Raw genomic sequence first — 19,485 nt, 5'->3', positions numbered from 1 at the left:
TTATATTACTGCATAAAGTTTCTCTAAATAAAAAGCTCACTGTTGCAATGATTCACATTTTATTTCTTATATTCACATGGCCATGATTTATAAACTTGTAAACTTTCAAAATCAAATCAGTCACCCTCAACTTAGATTTTTTTTTTTTTGGTATTTCAATTTGTCACACAACAAAGATTTCAGTGTGTGGATGCAAGTGTGTTCAAAAAGTATCTATGAGCTTAGTGCCAGTGAAATTTAAACGCTCAGTACAGATGAACACACACACAAAACAAAGATAAGTGCTCCAGAATTCCTTCATTATAACAAATGTAATGTGTTTCTCTTGGATAGTACAGCAGCAGCACGTTAGAGGTTGTCATGGGCTAACAATTACGGAAGTGGCTCAAAAATAAAATGATCACAAGTTCAGAAGCAATTTTTATAAATGAAGGTTTTTTTAAAAGTGTTTTTATTTATTTATGTAGGTGTCTAAAAAAGAGGGAGTCCTTTATAGATATGATTCTTAGTTTGAAAAATTGTGTAATCTTTGAATAGAAATACTGAACATCAGTGTTCACAATCTGGATTGTGTCTTTTAAAAATATTTCTAGGGCCTTTAACATGTCTAATTATATTTTAGTAAAATCTCCCTTTTTATAGTTCACTATTTTTATTACATATGCTTTATATTTGCCTTGCTGTTTTACATATTTTATATATGTAATATGTATCAAAATGCATTAATAAAATTAAAACCAATGGAGGTATTAATATTGGAAAAGGCTAGCTTTTATGAATTTTAGTGATGTTTAATTTTAAAACAGTTCATATCATTTTACCAGTGAGGTGGAAAAATCTGAAAATGACAAAAAAATATTTTTGTTAGTCAAAACCAGAGACAACTAGGAAGATCTTCAGAGGAATGTGATCTCTCTCTCTGGAAAACTTGTCTAACAGAACAATTCTATGTTGCCCATAACTTGAGCATGGATAGCTTAAATGTGGTTCAGTAAAGAATAAAAGCAGTTGTTCTTCAGAGATTGAGGATAATAAAGTTTTTGCCAATAAATATCTATGACAAATAAATCCTTAAGAGAATCACTGGAAGATAAGATTGCCTACTATTGGGAAGTCAAAACTGGCATTTCAGTAGTTAAAAACACGCATCATCAATCCACCAGTTTTAAATTACAATTTAACTAGGCAGTTGCTTTGTCAATAGGTGCATCTTCTGAAGGTCTACATGCACTTTTTATGCTGGAGGAGCATCTGATCACACCTGGAGTGAAATCTCTAAACAAGGCAACAAGAAATCCAGGCACAAATTGAAAAGGACAGTTTGGATTTCTTATGCTGGAGTTGGTAATTGTATTTGGTGGTGGTATATTCCCCCAATATATTATACTGCATGTGCACATCATACATATACACATTATTAATGGGAAATAAAAGATGCATATAAAATCTCATTAGAAAATACCCAACTTTATCTGACAAAGTCTTTCTTTTCAGCACCTCCTATATACCAACACATGACACTGAGGCTGAAAAGTGTGATCTCTGTTGAATACAAAATTGGTAAGCAATCATCCACACCAGATACACTTGGCAAGTTAGTGAACACATGATCACCTGAAAGTGATATTCACGCAATGAGGCATACATACACCTGTTACTAGTTCAAAGTTAGTAAAACCTCAGACTGAACACAGAGCCAATTTTGCATAAACTAAAACTGACATTTTTCAAAGGATGGCCTACAGCAAGATCAGAGTTACAACCAAACAAACTACGCTCATTTATGGTAAAAATGAGTGAAATGACTTCTTGATAAAATAAAGACTGACAGTTCTAGCAGTAATAAGAAAAGAAACAACCACTAAGACTCACAGCATTTTGCTACTGAAACCTTAATCAAAAGGTAAACGATTTTGTTTTGGCCTGGGATTGTAATACATGTATAATTGCTTCCAAAATGCACAAACAAAAGAGCTGAAAAAGGATCAAGTCCCAAAGAGACTATGGCAAAATCAAGGAGGATTTATTTGAATTCAAAGAAAACTAATTTACTACTGATTGCAACTATAGATTTGTACTTTCAAAGCTAATCTATATCAAATCTGCAAATCTTTAAATCAAGACTTGGTATCTTTCTAAGGGCTTATCTACATATGGGGGAGGGAGTAGTGTATGCCTGTGGATTAGGTTTGTGTTCACAAACTGTTGCAGAATAAATATTCCAAAATAATTGTATCCACATGGCCGCGTTTTATCTGCATTGCTCTGAATCAGTGCATACACATGACAGTGACTTTTTTCAAAGTAAGCACTCAGCATTCTGGGCAGGTATCCATAGTGCTTTGTACCCCGGCTGTGACACAGCACCCCATATTTATCACAGTTGTATCATTATATGATTATGACATAGTTATGATGCATCTTGTACAAGATGTGCCATGTAAGGTGTCTATGAAAAATTGTGATTTTTTGAATATGATTATCCTATTTGTGTGCATGTATCATTTTTATATCTGAAGTTATGAATATTAACTATGTATCTGTATTTCAAATGTGGTTACACCTGGGTAACACCCACCAGGCAAGATGCTTCCAGTCTAGACAGCTGGTTGTGAAGGGCCTCTTCAAGGTAATGGGCCATTAAAGGAAATAGTAGGCCTTAGGAGAAGCTTATCCCCCACCTGGTGAGCCTTCCTGAGAACGCTCCAGACAGCCTATGAGTAATGACTGCTATGACTCAGCACAGCATGCAAGGGCATGTGACCAGACCACGTGACCTTGAACTGCATTTTGGTATCTGTATTTTTCCACAAACCGGACTGGAAACTTAACTTGGAACAAAGGGTTCCTGCCATATGGAAAAACTATACAAGGTGGGGTGTGACATCATCTCTTAGCCTCACTCCCCACACAAGAGAACTCTTGAGGAACAAAGACGGCTAGTCCCAGGCTACAGGGATTTCTAACCTATATATGGAAACTTGGTGGACTGCTTGTATCATCAATCAGGGTGAGAAATTGCTAATCCAAATCCTTTCTGTTTAGTATATTAGGCTTAGTTTGCAGTTTTTGTTTGTTAGATAGATTTTAAGTGATTATAAATGATAGCAAACAAATCAAAGCAGATTATCTTTCTGTAGTAAATAAACTTGTTTTATGATTTATCTTAACCAGTGTGTCTTTAAGTGAAGCGTCTGGGAAAAAGTCTCAGCTTGGTACATATCTTTCCCACATCGAGGGGAAAGCAATTGTAAGCAGAGTCAGGATGAGCTCTACCCTGACATCTGGTGGCGAATTATGGCGAGTGTGGAAAAGAACTCCAGGGGCTGATCTTGTTTGCATAGGCACACCCACTCGCCTGGCATGAAACACAGCAACTGAAAGTGGTTACTTTGGCTGGTGTGGGATCCCCAGTTTCTCTATTATTGGGGCAGGAAGAATAAAGTTTTGTTACCCTGATTCTGTGAATCAAGGCCAGTGGAACTGTTGTATGACAGAAGGACTGAGTGAGTCCTTCACCATTACCTAAGTAGCACTTGCTTGACAAGGGGCATGGGTTACAAAACCCAGTGAATGGAGAGAGGATGGGGACAGGTATTTGTACCTGATGGTATGGGTCCCCTCTGAGGGTCCAAAACACCAATTGCACCACCTCCTCTCTCCACTGTGGAATGTCAGAGCTAACTTTGATTCCCTTAGGAGTCTAGTTACAGGCTGCTGAGCTGAATTCACTTTGGGCCAATGGTGCACCAGCACTGGGGCTCCTCTACTATACTATGAGCTGAAATCGCTAAGAGCTGAAATCACAAAAGAGCTGATGTTATTAAGAGCTGAAATCACTGAGGCTATGTTAACTAGTGGGGGAGCCTGAAGCTATATTGCTCAGCAGCTGGCGGAGCAATTTGTGGGGACGACTGGAGGAGCAGCGAGCGGCGTGGAGCCTTGCGGGGCCGGTTGGAGTGGTCCAAGGAACGGCGAGCGGAGCTGTTTGCGGGGACGGCTGGAACGGCTCACAAGTCGGTGAGCGGAGTGGAGCGGAGCGGAGCAGCTTGTAGAGCGGAGCAGTTCGTGGGATGGCAGGAAAGTGGACTGGCTCGTGGTAAAGGCTGCGGCGGAACCCCCACGGAGAAACAGACGGCTGGCCAGCCTCGGATCACGTAAGGTGCCCCTTAACACCCTGCATGCCCACCCCTTTACTCTGGGGCTGCACTGACCAGGGGCAGAGACTTTGGGTGGTTGCTGGACCCCAGAGACTTTGGGGATGTTGGACTTTGGGGACTCTGGGTGATTTTTGGGTTGCTGGATTCAAGAACCAAAGGGAAAGGACACAGCCCAATTTGCTGGGGTGGGTTTTGCTCATGGTTTGTGTTATGAATCCTGTTTGTGGTGTTTTTCCAATTTTATGCTGATGTCGTTTACCTCATGTTATTAAACATTTTCTGCTACACTCAGACTCCGTGCTTGCGAGAGGGGAAGTATTGCCTCTTAGAGGTACCCAGGGGGGTGGTATGTAATTGTCCCAGGTCACTGGGTGGGGGCTCGAGCCGGTTTTGCATTGTGTTATTGAAACGGAACCCCTAGATACAGAACCCGGCCCTTGTTGCTGCCAACTTAGATGGGCAGAAGGGTTACACAATCTATATTAATGAGCTTGCACTGTACAGATCAGGTATCCCATAGTGCTTTGTCCCCCTGCTGGGCTCTACAAATTCTGGAATTTTTCTCATGGCTCATTGTGGGATACCTACAGAAAGCCACTAGAATTCTGGGACTTAAGATCAAACTAAAATTCCCATGATTCTTCTGTCTTTTGCTGTCAGCCAGGATGGGGGGACCTCACTCAGTTACTTGCCACTGCCCAGGCACCAATTAATACACACTACATGATGCACACACATTTGTAATCATGCACCCAGGCAAATTTGGAAGCTAGCTGCCATGCTGTTGAGCCACATTTGGTAGAGGAAGAAGTGGAGGAAATTGGACAGCTACCCACGGATACAATTTTTCTGGAGCAGCTTCACTTGATTCAATGCCATTTCTGGGCTTGGGGAACCAGCACTGACCATTGGGAAAGAACAGTGACCTGGTCCTTGGATGGGCAACAAAGGAGGCAAAATTTCAGACTGACACATGTCATGTACATAGAGGTCTATCCAGAGCTCACCCTGAAGCTGCACTAGCATCACACCAATATGAAACCTTCCCTCAGTGTGGAAAATGTGTAGCCATAGCCATCTGGAAGCTCACCATCTCCAACTGGTGCTGATTAATAACTATGCAATCTGGTGTTGGTAAGATTAGTTGTCAGGGCTGTTGCCATGGAGGTGTGTGCTGCTATAAAGAAGTTGTTGATGGAATGAGTTGGAAAGCTTGACAATGCACAGGCGATTATTGATGGATTTGCACTGGTTGGGGTTCCTGATTTATAATGGGGCCACTGATGGGAACCTTGTGCCCACTCTCCCCCTCCACCCCACCCCCCCGCCAGGCCTCAGGGTTTACAAACAGAAAGGGGTATTTCTCCATGCTGCTCCAAGGCATGGTTGATCACCAGTATTAATGTGAGGTAGCCTGGAAAGGTTTATGATGCTATCATCTTTTAAAACTCACACCTGTTTTATTTAACAAAAATTGGCATTTTTGCTCTCAGGACTTCTATGTACCATAATGGTGTTGTGAGTCCCACTATCATTCTGGGTTAGCCCACTTATCTTTAACTTCCCTGCCTTATAAAGCCTTTTATTGGACACTTAGGATGGCAGAAAGGACCTTTATAATTATATTCTGAGTAGCTACAAAATGACAGTGAAGTATGTATTCGTAAGGCTGAAAGGAAGATGACCTTGTCACATAGTGAGGCTGGAGACTCGTGTCACAACTGCTTGCTGTGTTTTGCATAACATCTGTTAGAGGAAGAGAGAGCACCTCACTGACAGGTGGGAAGCAGAGATGCAAAGAGTTTCAGGAAGCTATGAACAACCAGTGAGGCTTCCTTTGCCAATTACAGCAAATCATCAGGGCCACAGGTCAGGGATGCCCTGTGCTCCTTTTCTGAGGCTAGGAGTTGAGGTGCTGCAATGTAATTTTATTATGCACTGTGGCATGGTTTCATAACTCTGTATACGGTTTTACTCAAACAGAAGATTATATGGTTTTTAAAATGTGTTATGCTTGGGGTGTTTATCATTTATGGGATATCTGGTGATTTATGAGACTTTAGTGAACTTTTGTGAAAATTATTATTTGCGCTATTTGAGCAGTAAAAATTAACACCATTTATAGAACAAAACTGCAAACATTGATTCCAACCACAACATAAAACAAAGCAAATGTTATACAACATTACAGTGAAGATGTGTAACAAATGCCTAGAAGTTCTGAGTTTGTACAAATGTTTGTGCTGTACTGGTCACACACGTGTAGGTACGAGATTTCTGCCTGTTGCCTTTGCCTTCTGGTATAGGACGGTGTGGGAAGAAACCATCGTTTGTGGGTGTTGGAGTTAAGGAGGGCTCCCAGCATTCACTGTTTTCAACATCCTGGGTGATGTGGAGGAGGGAAGAAAGTGCCTTTTTGAACTTTAGAAATGGTACTGCTGCTCCCAGTACACATTGTTCTCCATGGGCTGCAGGACATGGTAAGGGTCTTTGGTTGCAATGCTGAGCCAAAACATCCTCCATAAAGACTAATTTTTTACATCAGGTCCGGAAGCTGTTTTTGCCCATCCCTATCTTTCTCAGTGGTTTCTCTGGTCAATTCTGTGTCGTCTTCTCTCTCAGCAATGACACCTTCTCAGTCCTTCTGTCTCTCTGCAAGGAGAACATCCCTCCACTCTTCTGTTTTCTTAGCCCTCTTCTGGGATGCTGACAAGAGTTCCCAAACATTTCAGTTTTGGTCTTTTTTTATTTCGTGCCCCGGAGATTTGCTAGGCATTTTGCAATTGGTGACAGTCCTGTCCTTGGATGCCATGCACAATCAGGCACAGGAGCTGGGGAAGCTGAGAAACCAAAGAAGTATTTATCGTAGTATTTCAAGTCTCCAGGCTTCAATGATAAACTGTTGCTTTTGACTTAGTTTTGGAATACTATTTTCACAGTCTCTTCCTAGTCTGGGGAGAACTTACATATAGTAAGACATTTGCCATCTTAATTGCCTTTTGAATAGTAACCCTACTCCTATGTTGTTGTGGAGATTGGCTGGGTGTGCAGCACGGTTTGGGGATTAGGGCTGGTGTTTTATGTTTGGCTAGCAGGCTGAGTGGACAAACAGTAGCATTTGAGATTTGCATAGGTTGGGTGGTTGACTGGGAATCTGCAGGGGGAAGGCTAGTAATTGCACATGCACCTGTGCAGTCAGTCCTTCTATTGGAGGATGTTATCCTCATATGAATCACCAAGAAATAGACAAAGATTGTTAAAAAGGCAATGGGCAGACCAGAAAGATAGGCAGATATGTTACTCACCAGAATGGTCCCCTGCCCTGCCTCAGAAGTGCTGCATGACTGGAAGGGGAACCCTACCTATACAGGAAGCCCCAAGAAGGCTGCTTTACCTTGAAACATCATGCCAAAATACAGCATTGTCTTTGCCTTAACTTCTGTTTTATATCACCTGCCAACCTGCACAAAGTGTACAGCAAAATAAATAGCATTCTGCTGTAACTGTTTTGAACTTAAGGAGTTAATGCTGAGAGTTATTTCAGCTACCCAAGTGTCTTATGAACTCTATTCATTTTTAGTATTTCACTTTGGGAAATATATCTCATAAAATGCTAAGCTAGCTGAAATTTCTGGGTACTGCTCAAATTGTGAAGCGAAGAGTTTAGGGGGAGAGGGGGGGCTTTTGCATTTTTCTTCCTGTAACTGACATTTCAATAAACATGCCTACATTACAAGGGCTTTTTAAAAAAAAATATAGAATGACTGCAGAGCAATAGCTTGACCAGGGGCAGAGAGTCCAGTGGTCAACCAGTTGGGAAAAGGAACATGAAGAGCACAGGAAAGGAGTGTTGGGGGTGGATGCCAGTAAAGCAAATAGCTGTGGGAACTGAAAATATCAAGGAATAATCCCCTTCAGATCTTAAATTCCCAGGCACAGATACCAATTTTTAGAACACAGCATGGTGGGGAGGGAGGGCTGGAAGCTGGCAAGGTTTGCAAAGGCTCTTAACTCCTGGTGGTGCCCACTGGACAACCAGAACAAAAGATTTTTGAAGTTATCCATACAATTTTATTGTAATATAGGACAGAATACTTACTGGGGGAGGTCTCCTTCCCAGCACTATCATGCTGAGTGTCCACCTGGGTTTTGGGAATTGTTTGCTTCTATGGGTTTGCCTTAGGTTTTCATGTGGGGAAAAGATCCTGGCTTCCACGGGAAATCCGGTCAGGGTAGGAGACTGTGTTCTCTTTGATGCCTTCAGTGCTGTCCATGACATACCAGGGTGTGGTGGCCTTCTTGGAAAAAATCTGATCCTCAAAGTAGGGGTGAGTACTTGGAGCACTGCCAGAGGTCCTGTTTCTGTTCTTTGTGTGTGGGGGGGTTCTCCATAATTCTGCAGCTGCCTATTCCCAGTGTTGCAGCAGTGAGAAGTCCAAAGAGTGACCCCTCTTAGTTATTTGCTTTGATATACACTAGTATATCTTCACATTACGGTATCTGTTAAGGCAGGACTGAACTGGCTCCTCTCCCCAGATCACAAGAAAATCCCTGACCCTCTCTATGGCTCCATGCTCATGTAATGCTCCAGAAGTGCATCGTCACAAGTGGGGTGGTTCCTGGCTAGTGGTGAAATCCAGCCAACCCAGAGAAGTAGAGGGGACACAGGGTATCACATTATGGCCCTGGTGTAAAGCAATGTAGTATGGGATGGCAGTGGGAGGACTGAAAAATTAATCTGATATATAGATGCATCCACACAAATTGAATTTAATCCATTTTCAAAGTGGATTATCCAATTTGCACTAATTGGCCAGTTAATTTGGAAGAAACTTGTGTCATGTGTATGCAGGGCATTTTAATTTAAAAAAGAATGAAACACCCGACCCAACCGTGTGTGTATGAGCCCTAAATTTTAATAAAAGTTATGGGCTTGATGCAGATATTATTGGGTTAGGTTCTATGGCCTACGTTATGCATGAGGTCAGAATAGATTACCACAGTGTTCCCTTCTGGCCATAAAAATCTATGCAATTACAATTTGCAAGACACGGAATACCACAGAGTCTGATTACTGCCAATAGATCCGGCAGGAATCCATTAGGGCCTACCAGTTTGTGTACACACCTCAGAGTAACAGACTACACAAATGAGCTACTCACACAGGAAAACAAATCTGACCAAGATGTATTCCTTGCCCCTTTTGGATCACAAATACAGAGCAATAGAAGGAATGAGTTTGCCGGTACGCATGTTAACGAGCAAACAAAGATTTTACTTCACATAACATCTCAGTATCCCAGCAAAGCATATACCAACACTACATATACCCTTGGAAGAAAGGCAAAAAACAAACAAGTTTACCGTAACAGACATATAAAGCTGTTGTGCAAACTGACAACTGGATAACCAGTCCAAATGAGAATGAAAGTTAAAAATCTGGAAGCCAACAGAATCATTATCCCCATAGAAGCATCAGGATTACATATTGTGGAAATGAACAGTGGAAGGTGCTAGAGAAATGTTCATGATACTAGGAATAAGAGACATCCCAAATCTCTACTGATACAGGAGAAAGGTGAAAGCTTGTTTCTCCATGGAACAGATAAGGCAACAAAAATCTGCATCACTGCAGGCAGACTCATTACAGGCACTAATATCCCCAAAATCCCCAAATGCAAAATAAACTCAGTAAATAAATTTCAGTATTTTTATTCTGAAATTAAATGACCTAGGTAATAAAAACATATTTGTTAGTTATATTAAAATGTTGACAAATTCAAAACAAAAAGCTAGGCTCCAGAGCAATAAAGAAAGAGGACAAAACTGCAAAATATTACTACTGGACGGGGCGGCTAATTTTTTTTCCCCAGCATCTTTCCACAGGTCAACTTTCCAAAATTTACTGTATGAAAGCTGTATCATGAGATCAGACCTCTGGAGATGCAGATGACCAAGTGTGTCACACCTTTGCACGAGTTACTAAGAACTCGCTAAATAGAGGGCAGAGTTGTTTGAAAATCCAACTACATCTCAAATATTTCTTAAAAAACAGATGAAGAATTTGCCCATCACCAAAATTTCCTTATTATAACAGCTCAAGCAGTATTTAAATATGTAGCAAACCTCAATTCCAGAGATTCCAAGTGAGATTAAACTTCATCCATACTGTACATCCCTATGTGTTGCATAGTATTAATTTAATTTCCAGGAACCTTAGAAATGCATACATCAGCCACTGCGTTTCATTTCATTACTCAACATTCCATTTCAAAATTGGGTGAGGCAACTGTCAGTATGGTTAGCTGGATATTTTACTTCAGCTCTCATCAATGTACAGTTTAATAATAGATTCTTTGAAAACGAAGGGCCAAATATTTAGAAGAATGTTGAAGCTTACTGAACAGAAACATATATAGCTTTTAAAAACAAAACTAAAGCAGTTCATCAGGATTATAAAAATACCCTGACAATCCTTCTCTGTCTGAAATTCTAATTGTTTCAACAGTATTTAAGCACTCGGGCAGGGACGGTCTTTTCATTCTGTGTTTGTACAGCACCTAGCACAATGAGTCCTGGTCCATGATTAGGATGCCTAGGCGCCATGGCAAATAAAATAAACAAAAACAAAAACAAAAATAAAAAGAGTTAGCCCTACATATGGGTATGTATTTCTTCATAAACCATTACTATATACCTCTCATGGTTTCTTTTGCTGATGCCCTGTTCTAACTCTGACATATAATTCATGTGACAGAGAGTCATAGAAACTAGTTATAAATAAGAAGTGAGAAATGATCACTTTTACTGTGACAGAAGGGAGTCTATTTCCTCACAGAGGTACTTGATCACACTTTCATAATCATTCTTCATTGTGAACACTATTTTGCTTACCTTGCGTGGCTGAAAATCATACTTCACACAATGCTGAAAACCTTTTCCTTTTGATTTCAACGACGTAACTATTAAGCAGTTGCCAACGAAATGAGCAGAGTACCCAACTCCTTTGCTAGTGCGAAAACTGAAAAGAAAGAATAAATAAGGACAAAATAGTATAAAACTCTCTGGGACAAAGGGAATTTTGGGCACAACCCCCATTAAATCTTTACAAGCAATATAACTTTTGAAGCACAAAGCAAAATATTTTCCTTTCTTTTAGATAATTATTAGCTGATGTATCAGGGAAAATAGATTAAATACATCTACACACATTAATCTAGGTATTTAGGCAATATTAAATCTCTGTCTCAAAAACAGCAGTTATTCTCATAAAACTGCTGGGAGGTAGAAAATATCATCTTCACTTTACAAAGAGAGAAATGTCGCACAAAGACATTAAGGGCCAGATTTTTTTCAAGAATTTAGGTACCTAAAAATGCAGATAGATGCCTACAGGTAATTTCAAAAGAACCTAGGCAGCTAACTTCCATTTTGGGAGTCAGGCACCTTAGTGCTTTGAAAATCCCATTAGGTGCCTACATTCCTCTAAAAATATGTCCATAAGTAACCACTAGGAACTGAACCCAAATATCCTGAGTCACTGTTCAATGCCACAATCACAAGATCATTCTTCCTTTATGTTACATAATATGTAACATATCATATATGTAGGTCAACAATTAGGTGCCTAAAATTAGGTTCCTAATCCATATTCAGACACCTAAACAGAAGTGACCTGATTTTCAAAAGTGATGAGCATCTACTAACCCCTCAATGCGCTATGTCCTGTGACATTATCTCCTCCCAATTCTGATTTCTCTGACTCCCTGTATCATCCTGTCCCCTACACATCTCATCTAATTTCTTTTCCCCTTTGCTTTCTAAAATGACTGAATTATCCTATCCTAAAAAAGCCTCTTTTACCCCCATCTGCCACTCCATCTACCATCCCTTTTCCTCCTCCCCTTTAAATCCAGGTGCTTTGACAATGGTGTTTTTTCCTTTGCCTTGACTTCTCCTCCCCCCGGTACAATCCTCTTAAGACTTACCATAAGAATACAAATGACAGTGCTTTTTAGTCATTTCTATCTTCATCTTACATTCATCCCTGTGCTTTCAATTGCCATTTGCTCCCTCTTTGGGCTTTCTCGTTTTTAATATTCAGCTTACTGTTCTACTTTCCACAACTTCGTCAGGAGCTCTTCCGTCTTCTGCCCTTGCCCGCTTTTCATCAGTGTCCCAATGGATTTTGTCCTTGGTCCTCTCTTCTCCTTCTACAACTTATTCCTTGGGAATCTCAACTGCTCAGTCCCACATATGCAATTCTGTCAACTACCAACTAAAGTTTTAACTCAGTGAAAACCTCTATTTCCTCTCATCCAAACTCTCTTCTGTCTCTATCATTATCAACAGCTCAATTATCCTGTCACTCATCAAGGCTCACAAGCTACGTGCCAAGACAAAAAACTATGTTAAAATGCACTTAAGGTTGAGACTACATATCAGTAACTTAAAAGGGAAAATACATTACGGGGATTAATTATCCCAAATGCAAGCATTAAAACCCAAAGAAAAGAAATCCAAACATATTAAGGTATGGAAATACACAGTTCAGGCAACCAAACAAACTTCACTCTTCCTGATAGCAATGCCATGACAGCAATACAATTATGAAAACACATTAGTTTTTGTGGTCCCAGATTGCATTAAACTGATTTTTAAAAGACATTTTTCATATATTTTAACCCCATCATGGTGTTCACTACAGGACAGAGTCAAAGTTGTTTGGTTGCCTTTTACTGTGCACAAATATGTCCAGTCTTCCTCATAGGGCTGACTCATTACAACTAATACAATTGTTGCATACAAGATTGTTATAATACAGTTAGGGTCAGGTCAGGAACTATTAGATAGTTAATAAATTAGCTTAATTACAACCTACTTTAATCAAATATAGCCTAAGCACAAAATTTCAATTAACTTTAACTCTGTGGAAAGTTTGAAGAGCCTATGTTAGTCTGTTAAGAAAATCTGGGATGACAAAAAGACACGCAGATTCTAAATTTCTTAAAGGATGCAGTTTTTAATTAGTTTTTAACAAACTAATTAACAGCTTTGCTTTTCAATTCTTAGAAAATTCATTCTGTACTCAGAGTAACTGTTGTAAGTTTAGGGAGGATATGCTACATTTTCCATGCATAATAAAGATAATGAATCCCTGCTTTAAGCGCAAAAGATCACTCAACCTTTACTACAGAGTCACAACCAGCCCCTACACAATTACAATTCATTCTCTCTCCCTTATATATTCATAGATTATTTAGGCCAGAAGAGACCATTGTGATCATCTGATTTTAGTCTGATCCCCTGCATAACAAAGGGTATATGATTTCCCTGTAATAATTTCTGCTTCGTGTCCAGTAGCTGTGCTTGCAGTAAAGCAGCTCTTTTAGAAAAACATCCTGTCTTGATTTAAAAATGTCCAGTGATAGTGAATTTACCACAACCTGTAGTAAGTTGTTCCAATGATTAATTCTCCCCACTGTTAAAATGTGGACCTTATTTCTAGTCTGAATTTGTCCAGCTTCAAATTTTTACTGGTAGACTGGTTGGCTGCTTTAAGCCTAATGCATTTTTTATAAAGGACACGACTGTGTGTTGTTCTGAGTTTCCTCCACTGAGCTGGCAAGTTCAGATTCTGATAGGATGATCTCTTCCACATAGAATATGCTTGAGTATGCTCAGTTTTGGCATTCAAATTTTTGTGAGATTGCACTCCCCACTAGTTCATACATATGGGGTCTTTGCCTAGGCAGCAGGAAGAAAGGAATCTTAGCTCCATTAAGGGCCCTCCCCTTGAGTTGGGAGGGGGGAAGCATCACCTGAGCTGGTGAACTGCCCAGAGGAGCTCAGATAAGCCATTGGCCCCTGGACACTTTTCTGGGGAAGGTATATATGCCCTGTCCTCTCCTGTAGTATACTGTGGTACTGTCTCTTGAAAATTAATCATGCATAATCACTGGAGGGCCTCCCCACATAAGGGGTCTCTCACATGATGCAAGCACACAGAGGTCTGCAATGCATCCTCAGAGTCTATAGGAGCCATCTTGGTAACTATCTATTAAAGAGGATTGTGATTTAAAAAGACAGTTACCTTTTCCGTAACCGGTGTTCTCTGAGATGTGTTGCTCATGTCCACTCCATGTTAGGTGTGTGCGCTCGCCACATGTACTGGTGCTGTAAGTTTTTCCCTTAGCAGTATCCATAGGGGACCAGCTCTGGCGCCCTCTGGAGTGGCACCCACATGGCACGATATAAGGGGCGCCGCCAGCTCCCCCACCCTCAGTTCCTTCTTGCCAGAAACTCCAACAGTGGGGAAGGAAGGCGGGTTGTGGAACGAACATCTCAAAGAACAGCGGTTACAGAAAAGGTAACTGTTTTCTTGTTTGAGTACTTGCTCATATCCATTCCATATTAGGTGACTCCAAAGCAAGACCCCTGGAGATGGGTAGGAGTTCACCGACGTGTAGATTGCAACACAGCTCTGCGGAACCCAGTGTCACCCCGGCCTGCTAAGTGATGGCGTAATGAACAGTAAACGTGTGGACGGAGGATCACATCGCAGTTCTATAGATGTCCAGGATAGGGATGTGCACCAGGAAGGCTGTCGAAGACGCCTGCACTCTCGTCGAGTGGGCTCTAACGATCGGCGGCGGCGGAATCCCTGCCAGGTCATAGCAGGTCCTTATGCATGAGGTAATCCAATTCAAAATCCTCTGCGAGGACACCGGGTGACCCTTCATCCTATCCGCTGTACAGATGAAAAGTTGAGTCGATTTATGGAAAGTCTTGGTACATTCTAAGTAAAAAGCCAAAGCCCTCCGGACATCCAGGGCATGAAGATGCCTCTCTTTAATGGGTGCTTTGGGACAGAACCCCGGGAGGAAGATGTCCTGGTTCATATGGAAGGCGGAGACCACGTTTGCCAGGAAGGCCGGGTGGGGCTGCAACTGAACCTTATCTTTGTAGAAGACCGTGTACGGCAGTTCTGAGATCAAGCCTTTAATTTCCAAGACCGGTCTCACCGATGTCACCGCCACCAGGATTGAGACCTTCCATGACAAATGGGAAAGGGAGCAGGAACCCAGCTGTTCAAAGGGTGAGCCAGTGAGCCTAGGAAGGGCCAAGTTAAGATCCCACTGCAGGACAGGAGCCCGCACCTGTGGGAAGAGTCTCTCCAGCCCTCTCAAGAATCTGACCGTCATGTCATGGGAGAACACTGTCTGTCCTTGGATCGGCGGGTGAAAAGCAGAAATCGCCGCAAGATGCACTCTAATGGAAGAGTGTGCCAGGCCCTGGTTCCTCAAATGGAGCAGGTAGCCCAGGACAGCCTGTATGGAGGAATGGGGGAGACACCCCCCGTTTGGATGCCCAGCAGGAAAACCTCGTCCACTTGGCCAGGTAAGTCAGTCTAATTGAGGCCTTCCTACTTTCCAGGAGGACCTATTGGACTCCTTCCGAACAGGTCCACTCCTCCGGGTTCAGCCACGCAGCATCTATGCCGAGAGGTGGAGGAACCCGTGGTTGGGGTGTAAGAGCCGACCGAGGTCCTGTGACAGCAGGTCTGGTCGGCTAGGCAAGGGACCAGGGAGGTGCCGCTGACAGGCTCATGAGTATGTCGAACCAATGATGGCGAGGCCACGCTGGGGCAATCATGGTAACCTGTGCCTCATCTCTCTTGATCTTTGCCAGGGCACTGCAGATGAGTGGAATCGGAGGAAACGTGACAGGAGGAAGGCATTGGAGAGGGAGTCCTTGCTCAGACCCTGTCGAGAACAAAACCGGTGGCATTTCCTGTTCTGTCTGGTAGCGAACAGGTCTACTTGGGGAGTTCCCCACCTTTGGAAGATCATGCAGGCTACCTCTGGATGGAGCAACCACTCGTTGTGAGAGGAGAAGTCCCTGCTGAGCTGGTCTGCCAGCATATTCCTGATGCTGGGAAGGTGACAAGCTTCCAGGTGGATTTCATGGCTGATGCAGAAATCCCACAGGTGGAGTGCCTCCTGACAGACAGCCGAAGAGCATGCTCCCTCTTAGCTGTTGATGTAGAACACTGAGGCTGTGTTGTCCGTCAGGACTTGTACCACCTTGCCCGACAGGTGGGGCAAGAAGACTCCGCACGCCAGCTGGACTGCTCAGAGTTCTTTGACATTTATGTGTAACCATGCCTCCTCCGGGGAGGTTGCTGAGATGTGCCCCCCCAGCCGAGGTCCAAGGCATCTGACACCAACTCGATGGAGTGAGGAGGGCTGTCGAACGGAACTCCTTCCAGGACTGTCCTGTGGTCAGTCCACCATCTCAGCGAAGTAAGTATCGCCTGGGGAATGGTAACGATCTTCTCCAGGGGGTCTCGGGACTGGCAATAGACTGATGCCAGCCATTGTTGCAGGGGCCACATCCAGAGCCTGGCATGGCAGAACATGTAAGTGTACGCTACCAAGTGGCCCAACAGGCGCAGACAGACCCTGGCTGTAGTCAGAGGGAACGCAGAGACTTCCGCGATGAGGTTCGCCAACATGTGGAACCTTTCCAGCGGCAGGAACACTCTGGCACAGGCAGAGTCAAGAATCGCTCCAATGATTTCTATCCTCTGCACTGGCAATAACGTCGACTTTTTGTTGTTCACCAGTAGGCCCAGGGAGCGGCATGTGGCTGGAAGCACCACAACATTCGTTTGGACTTGAGACCTGGAGCCATCCTTGATGAGCCAGTCGTCGAGGTATGGGTAGATCTGGATACCCCGAAACCTGAGGTAAGCCGCTACCACCAACATGCACTTGGTAAACATCCTCGGTGCTGTTGCCAGGCCGAATGGAAGGACCATAAACTGGTAGTGGTGGGGCCCCACCATAAACTGGAGGAAGCGTCTGTGTCCTTGAAAGATCGCTATGTGGAAGTATGCGTCCTTCAAGTCGAGGATGGCATACCAGTCTCCCGGATCCAGGGAGGGGAAAATAGAAGCCAGAGACACCATGCGGAACTTTAGCCTCTGTAGGTACTTGTTGAGATCTCACAGGTCCAGGATGGTCCGCAGACCACCCTTGGCCTTTGGGATTAAAAAGTACCAGGAATAGAACCCCTTGTTCCTGTATTTGAGAGGAACTTCTTCCACCACACTCAGCTGTAGTAACCCCTTTACCTCCTGCGCGAGGAGACTCTCGTGAGGGGGTCCCTGAAGAGGGACGGGGAAAGCAGGTGGGCAGGGGAGGTAGAAAGGAACTGGAGGGTATGACCTCATTCCACTGTGGTAAGGACCCAGCGGTCTGAAGTTATAGCAGTCCACACCGGGTGGAAAGGGGAAAGATGGTCGGAGAACTCTGGGAAAGATGGATCCGAGGAATAGTCTGGTAGGTCGCCTTTGGGCACACCCTCAAAATGACCGTAATCCTTGGCTCATTTATGGGGCTGGTCCTGCCGAGGCTGGCTCCCCTGGCCCTCAGACTGCTGCAGTTTGAACAGCTTAAATGCTGAGACTGGGATGTAGAGACCAGGGTTTTCAGGGTGGTGCAGGAGTCCTTAAGGCCATGCAACTTGCTGTCTGTTTGCTCCAAAATAGGGCCCCACCATCGAAGGGCAGGTCCTGCAATGACTGCTGGGCCTCGGTGGACAAGTCAGAGAGGAGCAACCAAGAGACTTGCCTCATGGAGATAGCAGAAGCCATTGTGCGGGCGGCAGCATCTGATGCCGCCTGGAGGGCCATCTGGGCCACAGTCGTGCCCTCATCGAGGATCACTCAGAACTCCTTCTTGGAAGCCTCAGGGAGCAACCCTTCGAACGTGGCCATGGCTTGCCACATATTAAAGTCAGATCGGCCAAGGAGGGCTTGGTGGTTGGCCACTCTCAGCTAAAGGCTGGAAAACTAATAAACCTTATGTCCAAAGAGATCCAGCCTCCTTGAGTCTTTATTTTTGGGGATGGTCCTGGGTTTTCCTTGCCTCTCCCTGTGGTTAACCACCTCAACCACAAGGGAAATAGGGGCTGGTTAGGAGTATAAGTACTCATGCCCTTTGGCTGGCACGAAGTACTTGCATTCGGCCCTTTTAGAAATAGGGGCCAGGGAAGATGGGGGTCTGCCACAGGGCATCAGTGATTTTGGAAACCCTTTTGTGAAGAGGGAGAGCCACCCTGGCAGGAGCTGAGGACGTCAAACAGAGTCCTAGGGCTCTTCCATTCATCTGACCGGATGCCCCAGGTTAGAAGTGATCCTCTTCAATAGTTCCTGGTGCACTTTGGTGTCATCCTGAGGAACTGGGTGAGGGGGGCCCATGATCGTCCTCGTTGTCTCCAGATGAGGTTATGCCAGTGCCGTGGGAACCTCCACGTCCATTGGTGGTCCAGCAGCTTGCTTCCCTGGGTCCTCCTGGACCTGTGGGGACTTATCTCCCGAAGCCTCGAGCACAAGAAGGGGACGGGATACCAAGGCCACTGGCCTCTCCAAGGTGGCTCTTATCCAGTTGGTGCCGGTTGCTGCATCCCGAAGCTGAGCTGTCCAAGCGAGACTGATTTGGTTGGACTCTCGGGGACAGACGGTGTTAGGCGGATCTGCAGCGGATACCCAGCGATCCACGCCTCATGCTACTTGACCGATACCGGGACATCGAACGGGACTGGGAGCTACTATGTGCCGGTTGCCGGGAGGATCGTCCTGAGTAGGGTGACCTCCTTCTTGGAGACACGTGAGGACGGCCCTTGGAGAAGGTCGGGGCCAGTCCCGGAGTTCTTGCTGGGTGGCACGTGCCTCAGAGGGTCTGCGCCAATCTACCAGCAAGGTACACCACGAGTCCCTCTATCGGTGTCCCCGGTGTGGGGACCGAAGAGGGCGCTGCTGAGCCTGCCTCTCCAGTCCTGAGGCGTGACGACTTTGGGCAGGCGAATGCTGGTGGGACGTCCCTCTCAATGGGGATCGGTACAGCTGAGGTGGGGACACACGCATAGGTCCCAAGGTGGGTTTTCCCCAAGACGGGTATTGCGGGAGCTAGTGTGGATGGCATCAGGATCTCGAGATGCTCGAACAGCTTCGGGCATTGATGGCACCTGAAGCTGGCTAGGGCCTGCACCGCTATCTGTGGTTGCAGGCGAAGCATGGGATGGGCTGCACCACTGAACTTGAGGTGGAGCCCAAGTTCCCAATGGGGGTGTTGAGCTGCCCGGCATGGGTCGTGGCTCGCCCCTAGCCTTCTCCTTTCCCTTATGGGAGGTAGGAGATCTTCCCCTCCCAGTCTTTTTCGGCTTCTTCACCGGAGCCATGGAGGGGGACTGATGTCAGCTCATGGTTGGCGCTGGTGGAGCACTGCACACAGAGGCAGCGGTTCTCGGTGCAGAGTCG

At 44.3% G+C, this 19,485-nt stretch overlaps 1 protein-coding gene across 1 annotated transcript in view; it reads right to left on the bottom strand.

Annotated features, from left to right (window-relative positions):
- Positions 1-19,485, bottom strand: part of LOC112121265 (neurobeachin) — a 959,539-nt gene that overhangs the window by 781,547 nt on the left and 158,507 nt on the right. The window contains exon 6 of the mRNA XM_029911962.1: positions 11,055-11,181. Within this exon, the coding sequence (XP_029767822.1) occupies positions 11,055-11,181 (127 nt within the window). The remainder of the gene's footprint in view (positions 1-11,054; positions 11,182-19,485) is intronic.

The sequence above is a fragment of the Terrapene carolina genome, unplaced genomic scaffold (assembly GCF_002925995.2).
Source record: "Terrapene carolina triunguis isolate 2854851 unplaced genomic scaffold, T_m_triunguis-2.0 Scaffold139, whole genome shotgun sequence".
NCBI lineage: Eukaryota > Metazoa > Chordata > Testudines > Emydidae > Terrapene > Terrapene triunguis.
This window is presented reverse-complemented; position numbering and strand designations above follow the sequence as displayed.